Here is a 16,639-nt window from a genome sequence, read left to right as displayed (position 1 = left end):
AGGCTTCCATAGTTTTTTCTTATGCAAACCTGTGGGTTTCTAGTCCAGAAGGTGCATGTATATCCTGTCAAGACATTGTCTCAGCTTTTTTTTTTGTCTTTTGATTGTTTCCATATTATAAACACTCCTGCTTTTGGAAGTCCGGCTAGAGGAGTTGAGTTAGTGGCGCGTGTCTGTGTTTTGCCAAGCTTAATGCAAAGCTGGTGTTTCTCAGCGACTGATTAGGGGATCACACGCTTTGAGCATATGGAATGTGATTTCCGACTCCTCACTGCACTGCAAACACAAATTAAATCGTATAACTATCCAAACTACAGTACAGAAATTGTGTTGCATGATATAATGTGATTTATGTGTGGATTAAAGGATTCTGTTGGATTCTGTAGGTGCTCGGTGGGGGAGATCACAGACGCCATGAAATCTGTTTTCGGGGAGCACAAGGCCAGCACGCGTATGGTGAGTGGAGCGTACCGCAGTGAATTCGGCGAGCATGAGGAGATTGCGCTGGCACATAACAGGTAGGAGCTTGGAGATTCCACTTCCTGAAACTGTAGTTATTTTCCAAGGCCAAAAATTTGCCTTTTTCCCCCACTGTATAGTATGCTAAAAGCAGTATGTCAAATGAGAAGTATGTGCAAATAAGTGGACAAATTCCCAGGTGCTAAAAAAAGCAAAAATTTTATTTATGCAATGTTTGTAAGTATAAAAGTACAAATAAATATATATATGTATGACCCTGGACCACAAAACCAGTCACCAGTCAGTTTTTTGAAACAGAAATTTATACATCATCTGAAAGCTGAATATATAAGCTTCAATATTCCTTTAATAGGACAATATTTGCCCGAGATATGTACAACTATTTGAAAATCTTAAATCTCTTTAAATTGCCTTTAAAGTTGTTCAAATAATGTTCCTAGGAATGCATATTACTAGTAAAAAATTAAGTTTTGATATATTTAAGGTAGAAAATGTACAAAATACCTTCATGGAACATGACCTTTACTTAATATCCTAATGATTTTTGGCAAAAAAAAAAAAAAAAAGCAATAATTTTGACCCATACATTGTATGTATTTTTGGCTATTGCTACAAATATACCCGTGCTATTTACTAAATAAATATAATTTGAACTGCATAGTTGTAAATATTGAGAGGCCCTGTGATAACCCAGGTCATCTATGGTACAACCTACTAATGAAATTATTTAATATTGCATTTAGCAACAATAACATTTCGCAGACATTTAATCTTTTATTGCACTTGAGCCGAACCCATGGCTTTGCCTGAAAACTTCCTTTTGACCCTTATGCCATCATTATTGTTCTTGGCAGAAAACGCTAAATGCGTTAAAAGCTGCTGAATTGATGATAAATAAAGATGGTTCAGACAGAGAAAATCTCAGAGAATCCACTGTATTTTTGTTTTTGTGTGTCTTAAGGATTTTGTGCGCTCAGATTAAAGCATGTCTACACTAAAACATTTATTACAGCATAAATATTTAACACTAACCCTACAAAAGATCCAGATCTTACAGCCTGAACATCTCATAGACTTTCAGGATGATTGTTTTGTGTTTTTCATCTTAGATATATGTTTTATTTTAACTTATAGCTATTAAATGACCGAAAATGATTTTCTTTATGATACTAGAAAAAATTTCACTTTGTTAGGAAACGTATATGCAGTAACCAATCACAGTTTCTTCCTTTACAGGAATAGCTCACCCAAAGAATAACTTAATATCACATAGGTCTAAATGTGTTTTTGTTTGAACATAAAATGATACAGAAGCATCACAAAAAGGTTGAAAAGTAAAACTTCATCAAATGCTTTCATCCTGTGTTTTCTTGTTTCTCAGAGTCGTACAGTTTAAAAAGCATGAAGGCAGAAATCCCCGTCTGCTCGTGGCCAAAATGGGACAGGATGGTCATGATAGAGGAGCAAAGGTCATCGCCACTGGATTCGCAGACCTTGGGTTTGATGTGGACGTCGGCCCACTTTTCCAGGTATGAAAGATACTAACCATAATAGTGCATGTGCATCTATATTTTCTTCTTGCTATTTAAAGGATTAGTTCACTTCCAGAACAAAACAAACAAAAAAAAAATTCCTCAATCCAAGATTTTCATGTCTTTCTTTCTTCAGTCAAAAAAAAGTTATATAGAAACATAAAAAACATATAGTGGATTTCTATGGTGCCCACAAGTTCGAACTTCCAAACGCAGTTTAAATGCAGTTTCAAAGGGCTCTAAATGATCCCAGACAAGGAAAAGGGTCTTATCTAGCAAAACGATTGGTTATTTTCTAAAAGAAATTACAATTTATCCCTTTTTAATCACAAATGCTCATCTTGTCTAGCTCTGTGATGCGCATGCATACTCTATGCACTCCAGTTCAAGACAGTTAGGGTATGTCGAAAAACTCCAATCTTATTTTCTCCTCCAACTTTAAAATCATCTTACATTGCTGCAGAAGTACCAACCCAGTGTTTAAATAAGGTCAAAAGCACTTAAAAAAAGGTAAACAGCGATGTAGGGTGATTGTGAATTTGGAGGAGAAAATGACATGGGAGTTTTTCAACATACCCTAACTGTTTTGAACCGGAGTGACAGAGTACTCATGCAAATCACAGAGCTAGGCAAGACAAGCATTTGTGATTAAAAAGTGTACTTTAAAAAAAAAAAATAACTGGTCATTTTGCTAGATAAGACCCTTATTCCTCGGCTGGGATCATTTAGAGCCCTTTGAAACTGCATTTTGGAAGTTCAAACTCGCGTGCACCATAGAAGTTTACTATATGGAGAACATTCCTGAAATGTTTTCCTCAAAAAACATAATTTCTTAATGACTGAAGAAAGAAAGACCTGAACATCTCGGATGACAAGAGGGTGAAAATATTATCTGTAAATTTTTGTTCTGGAAATGAACTAACCTTTAAAACCATTTTGTCTGAATATGTAGTTAGTTTTTCTCAAGTGTAGTTAAAAATAACTCCTCTCCTCTCTGAAAGTCATCCATGTGTTAAGATGCTCAAGAAATCAGCTCATGGAGCTCAACATTTCAGTCTTATTTATCTCACACATTTCAGCACCCAATTCTCCTTTAACAGAATAGTCTATTATCAATTAGGAGATCCTTGCTGAGCCATAGACATCAAAACACAGAATCCACGACTGAGCAGATCAAATGCATACCTCAGAGTTAAGCTCCCATTTCGCTGTAGTTTTCAAAATAAGAATAATCCGGTTCTCATTTGTACTTCATGAATAGGTTTTCCTCATCAGATTACCAGGTATAAAATGAAAAAAAAGTATCCCTCAGACCCTAAACACAATGTGAGGGATAATATATACGCTACTGTTCAAAATGATAGAGTAAGATAAAAAAAAAGATAATTTTAATATGTGTGAGCGAAGTTTCTGGATACAGTTAAAAAAAAACCAGTAAAAGCTTTAATATTGTGAAATATTAGTCCATTTTAAATTAATAATTAAAAAATAATTTACTTATTTGAAAATATTTCAAAATGTAATTGTAAAGCTGAATTTTTAGCATCATTACTCCATTCTTCAGTGTCACATGATTTTTCAGAAATTATTCTTATATGCTGAATATCTGCTTAAGAAACATTTATCAGTTTTGAAAAAAGTTGTCCTGCCTAATATTTTTTTAGAAATTGTGATGCAAATTTTCAGGATTGATAGAAATTTTAAAATAACTTTTCTGTCATTTTCGACCAATTTAATGGATTTTTGCTGAATATGAATATTAATTCGCACCAAGACGATAACTACAGTATAGTGATTAGTCATTGAAATCATTAAAATCACTTTCACAATGATTTTATTCAAACCAATGAACAATAAATATACAGACAGCCAATCAGAATCCATTCTGCTTTAAGGAGCTCAAGCATTTTAAAGCGACAGGTGACAAAAGTGCAGTGCGTGTTTATAATAAACAGAATGTTATTGTGCATTGGTGTGGACACTGATGTAGTTATCAAGTTATTGTTCTTGATGTAAATGGCCTTTAATTCTTGTCATTTCCCTTGAGTTTTTCGGTGTTGTGTCTGTTTCCATGATGATAGACTCCGTTGGAGGTCGCCCAGCAGGCTGTGGATGCAGACGTGCATTGTGTGGGCGTCAGCACACTGGCAGCTGGACACAAGACCCTCGTGCCCGAACTCATCAAAGAGCTGCGTAACCTCAACCGGCCCGATATCATGGTGATCTGCGGAGGGGTCATACCACCACAGGTAACACCTGCCCTCTGACAGACAGCTGGACATATGTGTAGAGGCACAGTGTCAGCTGAATTATTACCTTAGTATCTACACAAGGCACGAAATCGCTCTGTGACAGCGGAGTATGAAAATTGATGTCAAATAAGTCATAAACTTTAAAGCTGTTTTTCAGTTAGTAGTTACTGCTTGAAATGTTGTTCCAAACCTGTATGAATTTCTTTCTTTTGTTGAACACAAAAGAATAAAGAAACTTTGGTTTGGAACAACTTCAGGGTGAGTAAATAATAATAGATTTAATTTTTTTGGGGAACTGTCATTTTAAGGTACTGATGTACTTATTAGAAGTTCTTCACTTGGGGGTTAAATGAAGTTTGATATGCTTATTAGCTGAGCTGTAGAACACACACACACACCCATTATATATTAATCATGGACCAGTAGTAGTTTGAAGGGTTTTTTTTCAACGCGGTGAACTTTTCCACAAAGTCTGCTTTGGCAAGCTGTTTCTAAGTCTCGAAATGAACTTCAAACATACTTCAATTTGGACTGATTTTGTTTGAAATTATGTCAGAACGGTTCATTTTTCGATTTTGCTTAAAGTACGCTACTTGTCAAAAGTTTTTGAACAGTAGGATTTGTAATGTTTCTTAAAGAAGTCTCTTTTGCTCACCAAGCCTGCATTTATTTGATGCAAAGTATAGCAAGTAGTAATATTGTGAAATATTTTTACTATTTAAAATTACTGTTTTCTATTTAAATATATATTTAAAAATGTAATTTATTTCTGTGATCAAAGCTACACTTTCTGCATCATTACTCCAGTCTTCAGTGTCACATGATCCTTCAGAAATCATTCTAATATGCTGATTTGCAGTTCAAGACACATTTTTATTATCATTATTAATGTTAATATTTACAACAGTTGAGTATATTTTTTTTTCAGGATTTTTTGATGAATAGAAAGATCCAAAGATCAGCATTTATCTAAAATAAAAAGCTTTTGCAACATTATACACTACCATTCAAAAGCATGGAGTCAGTATAATTTTTTTTGTTTATCAATTTTATTTATCAAGGATGCTTTAAATTGATCAGAAGTGATGATAAAGACATTTATGATGTTAAAAAGATTTCTATTTCAGATAAATGCTGTTTTTCTAATTATTAAAAATTATACTACTCTCTTTTAACATAATAATTAGGGATGCACCGATCCGTATCGGCCGATCACTTGCGCGTTTTGTCAGTAAAGCCGGTTCTGTAATCAGCGGTAAATGCCATCAGGTGCGTGATTTCACGTTGAGCCGTATATACTACACACAGCCGTTGTTCACTGATGAGTAGTGTGATGTGTAGTATATACGGCTCAACGCGAAATCACGCACCTGATGGCATTTACCGCTGATTACAGAACCGGCTTTACTGACAAAACGCGCAAGCATTATCGGCCGATTCGTATCGGTGCATCCCTAATAATAATAATAATAAAACATTTTTTAACAGCAAATCAGAATATTAGAATGATTTCTGAAGGAAGATGTGACTGGAGTAATGATGCTAAAAATTCAGCTTTGAAATCACAAGAATAAATTACATTTTAAAATATATTCAAATAGAAAAGGTATTTTAAATAGTAAAAATTTTTGGTCCTGCCACGACCCTTCCCAAAGCAGCAAGTTAAGATAGATTAAAGTGATTCTTAGGTTTTAAATATGGATATTTTTCTTACAAAAACACATCGAATCCCTAAAAGAGGCTTTTACTGACCCCACTCACTCTAGTTAATGCTTGTGCGGCTCCATCATGCCTACCGGAGCAGTTTGCAGACACTTTAGTCAATGCTCACATTTATACGAGCGGCTAAATTTATACATTACTGAAGTTAGGCGAATCCACCACCTTGTCCCTTCACACCCGCCAACGATTCAAATTTCCGTAGGCGGGATTTATTTGAATGATATTCTAATGGATTGCGTTGTGGCATCTTAGCATCCAGAAAACAAACGCTGTAGTCCAAAGAAGGGAGTTTAAAAAAAATTAAATATCTCCCTTTAGAGTGGATTTTTTATACCCAAACATACACACCACACACTAGCTAAAATTCAAAAAGTGAAAAAGCATAATAGGACCCTTTTAAATAATAAATGTATGTTCTGTCATTGCTGAATAAAATTAATTCCTTAAAAAAAAATTAAACATCAACATTTAATAAACCTGCTATTTTCAATTTTGCCTAATAATTAGTATTACTCAGATCAAATAACTAACTAAAGCCTGGGTTGAATTCAAACATGTAATTTGCATGTTTACATCTTTTCATCTTCAACCAGAGGCTTTGCTCTTTCAGCATAACACCGATAAAAAGATAAATTTGCATCTAGACAGTCAGTTCATCCAGGTATAGGTCAAACTCTATTCTTAGTTGCATTTGGGTGTAATTAAATCATGTATGAGGTCAGTCTGCACATTCCTACATAATGATCTCTTAGCTATGGTGTATGAACATGGAATGCTGTGTAGCAACCTGTATGCATGCCATTATTTAGTGTATATCGGGCCTTTAGACGTCTACAGCTCTTATCTTTGTTTTGATATGGACAAAATTCAACTTAAATGACCTGTCCAGATCATTACGGTTGACATTGATGTAGATTAGTCTCAACTGAACTGTCACCATTCACAACGTGTAGGGAAAAGATAAGAAACGCTTTTTAGTGGCAGAAACCTAATTTTTTTTTTCCCATTAATCATTAAATCTTTGAATCTCATCTCGAAAGCAAATTACCTTATTGTATTGATTTATTAAAGGCATTGATTAATAAAAGGCCACATATAACACTGATTTTAGCTTGATTAAGGGTTGTTGGGTACAACATGCAGCAAAACATCCAAAATCGATATAATACGTACTAAGCAGTCTGACCTTTGCCATATTTAAATCGAGTTTGATTCATGTGAGCTCACTGATGATTAGCCATTTAGTAAATGTTGCAACATCTGCATCATTCATATAAAATTTAATCGATGTGCATGTAAAGGTCGCTATATAGTATTTTGACTATTTTATAGTAGCAACAAACCAGGATAGTTCACCCAGAAATGAAAACTATGTGATTAACTACTCACCCTCATGTCGTTCCAAACCTGTAAGACCTTCAACACAAATTAAGATATTTTTGATGAAATCCAAGACCTTTCTGACCTTGCATAGACAAAGCGACAACCACGTTCAAGGCTCAGAAAGGTAGTAAGAACATTGTTAAAATAGTCCATGTGACATCAGTGGTTCAACCTTAATTTTATGAAGCTATGAGAATACTTTATGAAATGAATGTGTCGTGAAATGCATGCTCTTGGTTGAATTTCATCAAAATTTTCTTAAAGCAACACTAAAGAGTTTTTTTTTTTTTTTTTACCTTAAAATAATGTTTCCGAACTCGTGTCAGTGGTTCATCAACTCAACTCATAACAGGGTGAAACAGCACTTTCGTATTCGCTTGCGACCCTCTATCAGCCATAACAGCACTATGTAAGTTTGGGTCGTCGGGTCGCGGTTTTGTAGTTCAAATGAGACTACAAATGCGACTTGCTTTATGGAAAAAAAAAAATAGCAAACAATGTCATTATTATGTTTTATTTCGTTTTCATACTTTCATAAAGTCATGCAATATACTCTACCTCGTCACTGGACATCGTTATTTCCAAAGCCGATCCTGGATAGCCTCCAAACAAATAACATGCATGTGACGCGACGGTAGGCTAAATTATTTACGACAGCGGTAATGGACAATTCCGCTTCCAACCTGTAGAGGGATTGCGAAGTTCTTTAGTGTTGCTTTAATTTGTGTTCTGAAGGTTTGGAACATGAGGGTGAATAATTAATGACAGAATTTTAATTTTCGGGTAACCTTGAATGGTCATTAATGTTAATTAAAATTAAAATGGTATAATAATTATAATTATTAGATTGATTAATTTACCATTAGTGGACATCTTGTTAGAGGCTTAGTTGAGTTCCTAAAAAATGTAAAATTATAATTGTTTAAATTATTTTTGCAAGAAGTCTGTTATGCTCACCAAGACTGCATTTATTTGATTAGAGATACAGTAAAAACAGCAATATTACAAAATATTATTACAATTTATAATAACTGTTTTCTATTTTAATTTGAATTTCCAGTGTCATTACTATGTCACGTGATCCTTCAGAAATCATTCTAATATGCTGATCTGCTCCGCAAGAAACATTTCTTTTTATTGTCAAGTTGAAAACAGTTTTTGCTACTTAATATTTTTGTGGAAAAACTTGATAATTTATTTCAAAAGAACATTTATTTGAACTTTTCTTTATTAAAAAAAATATATATATATTTACAAAAGTGATTTTATGTCCATAGAAAGCACATTTAATGTATGGAAGTATCTATTTTTAAGGTTTCAAATGTTTCTGGAGAATAAAAAAAATAAATGTTGAAATAATGTTACATTGTCATTCAGTGTAACACAATATTTTTGTAAAAAATCAAACAACATGCTTATTCTGACTTGTACATGTTAAAATGTACTAAAGAATAAGGGAGCATATTAAATATATACAATTTTATATAAAAAAAATATATATAAAAATATACAATTTATTGTGTTTTAAATGAGTAATAAATTCTTACTGAAAAATGTAGAATTAAAAATAATTAGTATTTGGGGTGAAAATAGTTTGTCTGTTAATATGTCATAAATTGAATTTTGTTGTAAATATGCCTGACAAGACTGTTACACTGAATAACATTTTAGTGGCTGTCTTCTTTAAAATAGGGAAATATGTATGATATTTATTTTTTGCTCAGAAAAACAAAAACAAAAATGCAATTAAATTAAATTAAATTAAAGAAAATAACTTTTTATTATTTGTTTGGGAAAACAACAATTTAAAACAGTATTACAACCAAATTTTGACATTTTATTCCTTAAAAACTTTTTTGACATCAAAAAAATCAAAATCAAAAATCAAAAAGACGACAGAAAGATCAATCAGAAAGAACTACAGTGATCATTGCTGAATAAAATGTATTCCTTTAAAAACAATTACTGGCCCCAACTTTTAAACACTAACATCTAATAACCCTGCTATTTTCAATATTGCCTGATTATTAGTATTACTCAGATCAAATAACTAATTAAAGCCTGGGTTGAATTCAAACATGTAATTTGCATCTTTTCATCTTCAACCAGAGGCTTTGCTCTTGCAGCATAACACCGATAAAAAGATAAATTTGCATCTAGATGGTCAGTTCATCCATGTATAGGTCAAACTCTATTCTCAGTTGCAGTGGGGTGTAATTAAAACATGTATAAGGTCATTCTGCACATTCCTACATAATGATCTCTTAGCTAGGGTGTATGAACATGGGATGCTGTGTAGCAACCTGTATGCATGCCATTATGCATGCTCTTTTTTGTACTTGTCTATGAGTGCATGAAATGGATTCCATGTTTGGTTGCTTGAGGTGTGAAGGTGTCTTTAGTTCCTTAGACTTCTTTCCTGAGTGCCATTAATTGATTATTGAGTGTAAACATGAAGTGAGTGAGATGGTGGAAGTGAAGCTGCGCTAATTGAAGCAGACGTGGAAATCCTTTTAATGCACGCAGTCCGTTTGTTTGTACTGTATCAGATCTCTCAGTTACAGTAGATTCCACTAACACTTGGCATGGTAGTTAAAATATGCACTGTTCCTCATGCTGAGCATATATGCTTTGCAAGGGAGGGTTTGAATCAGCAGTTCTCAACGGGTGGGTTATGAGCCAAATACTGAGTCATGCCAAACGTGAATAATGAAATGCAGATGATCATATAATCATCTGCATAATATAATAGGCTTATCGAAAGAAAGGAGGCAACACTTAGATTGATTTTTGTTTTTAATGCATCCAATCAAACTCAACAGTACTTAATATTATTAATATATTATTTTAACCCTGTTGAAAAAACTTTTTACTTCACTTATCCAAAGTACAGCAAAAACAGTAAAATGTGAAAATATTTATTACTATTTAAAATATGAATAAGTTTTCTATTTGAATATATTTTAAAATGTAATTTATTCCTGTGATTTTTAAAGCTCAATTTTTAGCGTCGTTACTCCAGTCACATGATCATTCAGAAATCATTCTAATATTCTGATATTATTTTATTATTATTATGTTGAAAACAGCCGAGTAGAGATTTTCAGGTTTCTTTGATGAATAGAAAGTTCAGAAGAACAGCATTTATCTGAAATAGAAGTCTTTTGTAACATTGTAAATGTCTTTATCATCACTTTTGATCAATTTAAAGCATCCTTGCTCAATAAAAGTATTAATTTTTATAACTTTTTCAAGCTTTTGAATGGTATAGTGTATGAAGTTACAAAAGCTTTTTAATTCAGATAAATACTGATCTTTGGATCTAATTATCAAAGAATCCTAAAAGAAATGTACTCAACTCTTTTAAATATCAAAAATAATAACAATAATAATAATTTAAAAAATTAATGTGACACTGAAGACTGAGTAATGATGCTGATAATTTAGCTTTGTTCACAGGAATAAATTACATTTAAAAATATATTTAAATAGAAAACAGTTATCTTAAATAGTAAAAAAAAATTTTAATATAGTACTGTTTTTGCTGTACTTTGGATCAAATAAATGCAGGCTTGGCTTCTTTAAAAAATCATAAAAAAATCTTACTGTTCAAACACTTTTGACTGGTAGTGTAATTTCAAGATTTTTGTAAAATTATAAATATATACGTACATATATTTATTTATTCATATATTGTATTATACATTTTTTATGCACCATACATACACATATATATATATATATATATATATATTACTCATTATTTTGTGTTTTTATACATAAGTATTATTTTTTACTTATGTACCATTATATAGGACAGTACTTGTGATTTCTCTTGAGTTTAACACTATTTTTTTATTAAAAAAATTATTTCCATGTAAATAATGGATTTTACTGCAGAGTAATAAGGAATTTACCATTAGTAAACATCTTTTTAGTGGCTCATTATAATAAACTGTTAAAAAATATATATTAATGATCCAAAGAAACACAAACTGCATTCAGTTTCAGCTCGAGATCATTTCTCCTTATGATCGCGATTGACATTTTATCTAAAAACCAATTAGTTTCACACATAACATGTTCCAGGTTCAATACAAGTTCAGTTAATTCGTTTACTAATCGTGACATAATGAAGTAGTCCAGTATTGATGCTTTACTTGATTCAATTTCTCATCCTTTTTTCAGGACTATGAGTTCCTGTATGAGAGCGGCGTCAGCTGTATCTTTGGCCCGGGAACCAGAATTCCTCAAGCAGCGGTGCAGGTTCTTGACAACATTGAAAAAAGCCTGGAGAAGAGCCGACAAGCCATGTAACCACAGAGCAATCACACTAACATCTCAAAATGCACTTAAGCTCAGAGAAATTCAATAGGATATTGACTGAGTACAAGTAGGAAATGTTTGATATTCCAACAATTATCACAACACAGTCTAATCAGCGTGAAATCAACTCTTAGAGTTGCGTTTGATTCGAAAACATGTAAAAGCCAGTGATTTTGTCTCAAATGTGTATAGTTTGACATAATGCATTAAAATCAATACGTTGATGTTGATAATTTGCTTTTTCAATTCAAGTTTATGATCCTTTCTCATGAGAGTGAAACTGTTACTGTATGTTGTGTTACTCCACAAGAGAAAACACCATAAGTACAATAGCTTAACTTAGATAATGTACTTTATATATACAGTAATATAAGCTTGCTCGATGTGGACTTATGGACTTATTGTGCAACTTACTGTTTGTGATTTCTATCTTATTGAGCACCATCTTTTTCAGCTTTCAGTAGAAATGAGCGTGTGGATGTTAAGATCTGTATGATTATATGTCTACTCTGGCACAAGTCCATATGAAACCGTAAACCCCTGGTGATGTGAAAGAGAGTGCACACATCTGCTTCCTGTGACTGCTTTTTGGCTTATTTTATAATGTTAATGTTTTGTAACTATAGCAATGCTCATATGAAAGAATCTCAGTTTAAAGAATAGCTCATGCAAAATGAAAATCTGCTCAAAATTTGAAACCCGTGGGTCATCCAATATTTGGAGACTTGGAGAAATTTGGCATTACGTCACTTGCTCACCAGTGGATCCTCTGCAGTGAATGGGTGCCGTCAGAATGAAAGTCCAAACAGCTGATTAAAAAGTAATCAATAATCCACAAGTAGTCCACATGACTCACCTCACAAGATGTTAATTTTTTGACTGGAGTCGTGTGAATTACTTGTGACGGCACCCATTCGCTACAGAGGATCCATTGGTGAGCAAGTGACGTAATGCTAAATCTCTCCAAATCTGATGAAGAATCAAACTCATCTACATCCTAAATTGCCTGAGGGTGAGTAAATCTTCAGCAAATTGAAATTTTTCTGTGAACTATTTCTTTAAAAATACAAGTCGCTTTATGGTGTCCATCATCTTAAACTAGAGCAAATCCCAGCGGTCACTTCATATGATCCTCGTGCTAATGACCACCTGCCAGCGTGTTTAGCCCCCATGTAGCGTTCGTCTGCTCTGACTGCATCCCCCTCAAAAAAAAAAAAAACATGCCTCTAACTTGATTTTTTCCCAACAACAACAAACCGAGAATGACAGGAAATGTGATGCAGTCTGACGTTTTGTTCACATGTCTCATGGGCTGTAAGCAGAAGCCGCCAGTATAGTCACTCCTGCTGTGGGCCTGTTTATGTTTGTTGACAGGTTTATGTGACAGTTATAAAATATTTTCATCTATTCAGTTTGTGGACATTTAATATGTTGATAAAATATTCACTGACAGATGTGAGAATAACATTTAGCAAATGCTTTTGTGCCGTTTTTTAGTGTGTGTTTGTGTATAAATCCTTTTTAGGCTTAGATGTTTAGGAGTAGTTCACTTCCACACTGTAAAAAAAAAACACATTTGTTGAGTCAGCTTAAAATAAATAATTAGTTGAATCAACTCAAATATCAAAGTTGTCACTTAGTACAACATAACATTTCAACTTTGAGTTCACTAAACTTAAAATTTTAAAGCAGCCAAGTAACAAATTATTTTAAGTTGACTCAACTAATTGTGCAACAACAGTGCAGAATAACAATATTCTGGTAATTTTCTCACCCCCCGTGTCATCCAAGATATTCATGTCTGTCTGTCTTCAGTCGAAAAGAAATGAAGGTTTTTGAGGATTTTTCTCCATATAGTGGACTTCAATGGTGGACGATGGGTTGAAGGTCCAAATTGAAGTTTCAAAGGGCTCTACACGATCCCAGCAGAGGAATAAGGGTCTTATCTATCAAAACAATCTGGCTTTTTGTTCCTAATGTTTATACATTATAACCACAAATGCTCATCTTGCACTATCATTACGTAATTATGCTGGAAATGTCACACGTAGTTAGTTCTTCATCTGTGTACTTTGGTTCAAAAAGGTAAAGTAGGGCAAAAAACTCCGTCTCATTTTGTCCATCAACTTCGAAATCGTCCAACATCGTTGTTTCACCCTTTTTTTTTTGTAAAGAGTGTTTGACTTTCTTTGCATGTTCGCTTTGTAAACACTGGATTGGTACTTCCATGTCATGTGTGACCTTTTCAACGTGATTCGAGCTAGTGCAAGACAAGCATTTGTGGTTAAAAAGTATAACAATTTGTATTTTTCTTAGATAAGAACCTTATTCCTCATCTGGGATCGTGTAGAGCCCTTTGAAGCTGCATTGAAACTACAATTTAGACCTTTAACCCATTGGCCACCATTGAAGTCCACCATATGGGGAAAATCCTGGAATGTTTTCCTTTTCGACTGAAGAAAGAAAGACATGAACATCTTGGATCACATGAGGACAAATTATCAGGAAGCTTTAATTCTGGAAGAGAACTTCTCCTTTAATCTTAGAATTTATATTTTTAGAAAATGCAAACATCTTGTAACATAAAATTGCATAAATATGAGATTTTCTTTTCTAAATGTTGCACAAATTCAACCTTTTTTCAATGTTATTCACAGAACAGATCGCTTTAAGTCAATTCTGAATATATATTCTAAATATTTTTTTATTTCCTAGTACCATGACCTAATGAATCTTTAAGCTTACTGGGAAGATGGCAAAGGGGCCAAAGCAACTGTACGCAACTGCAAAATATGCATTTTCGTGTACTTTTCAGGGGGTCAGTGAGATTATGAAACTAGATCCTCAGAGGAATGCAGAGCTGAACACATCCAGATTTCATTCTTCTATCTTTTTTGGATGGCTCCTCAAGAAAGTCAAAGTATATACATGCCTTTTTGATTATAACAGAGATGCAGCCCTGAAAGTCCAGGGGTAAATTTAGCTAATTTTTTTTTAAAACATAAAGTAACCCAAAGTAAAATGGGTAAACGAATGACTTTCTTAACTACACTCTTAAAAAAAAAAAGATGCTTCACGGTGCCACAGAAGAACCTTTTTTGTCCAAATGGTTCCATAAAGAACCCTTATCATCTGAAGAACCAAAGGTTTTTTTTGTGGTGAAAGAAGGTTCTTCAGATTATAAACAAATGGTAAGACAGAGATGGTTCTTTAAAGAATCTTTGACTGAATGGTTCCTTGTGGAACCAAAAAGGTTCTTCTATGGCATCGCTGTGAAGAACCTTTTAAAGCACCTTCATTTTTAAGAGTGTAGTGGTTATGATCTTCTGATCTGAAAAGCATTTCAGTTACATTGCTGTATATGCAGGGATAAAAAGCTCTTGGATTCCATCAAAAATATCTTAATTTGTGTTTTGAAGATGAACAACGGTTTTAAGGGTTTGGAACGGCATGAGGGTGAGTAATTAATGACAGAATTTTCATTTTTGGGTGAACTATCCCTATAAGGTGGCAAATGTCACCCCTTAATAATTGAAATGGTCATTTCTGTCACTTAGTTTTGGGATTATATTTCTGTTTTTGTCCTCGCATCACTAAATCCTTCTTTGTATAGAAATGGCCAATATAGGAACCAGTAATTAGTCATTTTCAGTTACAATTTATGAGTATATTGTATATTCTATAGCACAAAATATATAAGCATTGATGAATGATTGCAGTTATTGCTTGGTATTGTTTAGGCACTTTTCATTGTTAAGGGTTAAACTAACCCAGTTTAAAAATTCATCTTCTAGAAAATCTCAGTTCCAAGAATCAAGTCTTTGAAAGGCTTTCAGAGGGGATTATGAGTGCCGTCAATACTGGCCATTAGTCGAGCGCTCGCACACCTTCTCAATGGTGAGTCATTTCAGCTGGATAAACCCGTTATGTGATGGCTTGAGGTGAGGTCATGCGAGTGAGGGTCATCTTCACCGGCGTAAGCTCTGATTGTCATGGTAATTCACAGATTATGGGGCAATGGGTTCTGCAGCACAAGTTAATTAATGCAGATGAAAGCCTTGAAAGTTTCAACTTGCAGTCTGAAGCGGGTTAATGAAATGTTGGTTTGATGTTGAACTTTATTATACCAGTGTTTTGTAAGCTGTAAGTTTTCAATAGATTTTGAGATGTACAGTGGGACGTGTCAACCTTGACATTTACCTGTAACTCTGCGTTTTCATATATTTTCAGTGGCCTTCTTGATGCTTTATTAACATTTGTGACCCTGGAACATGAAAAGCAGTCATAAGAGTCAGTTTTTTGAGCTTTCCATTGGTGTATGGTTTGTTAGAATAGGGCAACATTTTTTGAAAATCTGGAATTTGAGAATTCAAGATATTGAGAAAATCGACTTTAAAGTTGTCCAAATGAACTTCTTATCAATGCATAATACTAATCAAAAATTAAGTTTTGATTTACTTATGGTAGCAAATCTTCTTGGAACATACTTTATTTAATATCCTAATGATTCTTGGCATAAAAGAAAAATAGATCATTTTGACCCGTACAATGTATTTTTAGTACAAATATTGTTATAAATATAATATACCTGGTTTTGTGGTCCAGGGTCACATTTCTGTTTTTGAGAATGTGCCATTGTGTGATTGAGTTCCCAGCATCCCTATAATGAACATGTCTAACCTTAAAGAGGTAAATTGTTTTGTATTTTCTGTCATATATTTTATGTATGTGACCCTGGACCACAAAACCAGTCATAAGGTTAAATTTTACAAAACTGAGATGTATACAACATATGAAAGCTCAATGAATAAGCTTTCTGTTGATGTATGGTTTGTTAGGATATGACAATATTTGGCCGAGATGCATCTATTTGAAAATCTGGAATCTGAGGGTGCAAAAAAATCAAAATACTGAGAAAATCACCTTTAAAGTTGTCCAAATTAA

The 16,639-nt window shown here is 33.5% G+C and overlaps 1 protein-coding gene across 2 annotated transcripts in view; it reads left to right on the top strand.

Moving 5' to 3' along the window:
* The window catches only part of mmut (methylmalonyl CoA mutase), a 34,965-nt gene extending 21,786 nt beyond the window's left edge, over positions 1-13,179 (top strand). For both annotated transcript variants that reach the window (XM_073816895.1, XM_073816894.1), the window contains exons 10-13: positions 387-518; positions 1,862-2,009; positions 4,094-4,261; positions 11,558-13,179. In XM_073816895.1, the coding sequence (XP_073672996.1) occupies positions 387-518; positions 1,862-2,009; positions 4,094-4,261; positions 11,558-11,686 (577 nt within the window). In that variant the 3' untranslated portion in view covers positions 11,687-13,179. The remainder of the gene's footprint in view (positions 1-386; positions 519-1,861; positions 2,010-4,093; positions 4,262-11,557) is intronic.
* The last annotated feature ends 3,460 nt before the right edge of the window (positions 13,180-16,639 follow it).

This window comes from Garra rufa, chromosome 13, assembly GCF_049309525.1.
Source record: "Garra rufa chromosome 13, GarRuf1.0, whole genome shotgun sequence".
NCBI lineage: Eukaryota > Metazoa > Chordata > Actinopteri > Cypriniformes > Cyprinidae > Garra > Garra rufa.
This window is presented reverse-complemented; position numbering and strand designations above follow the sequence as displayed.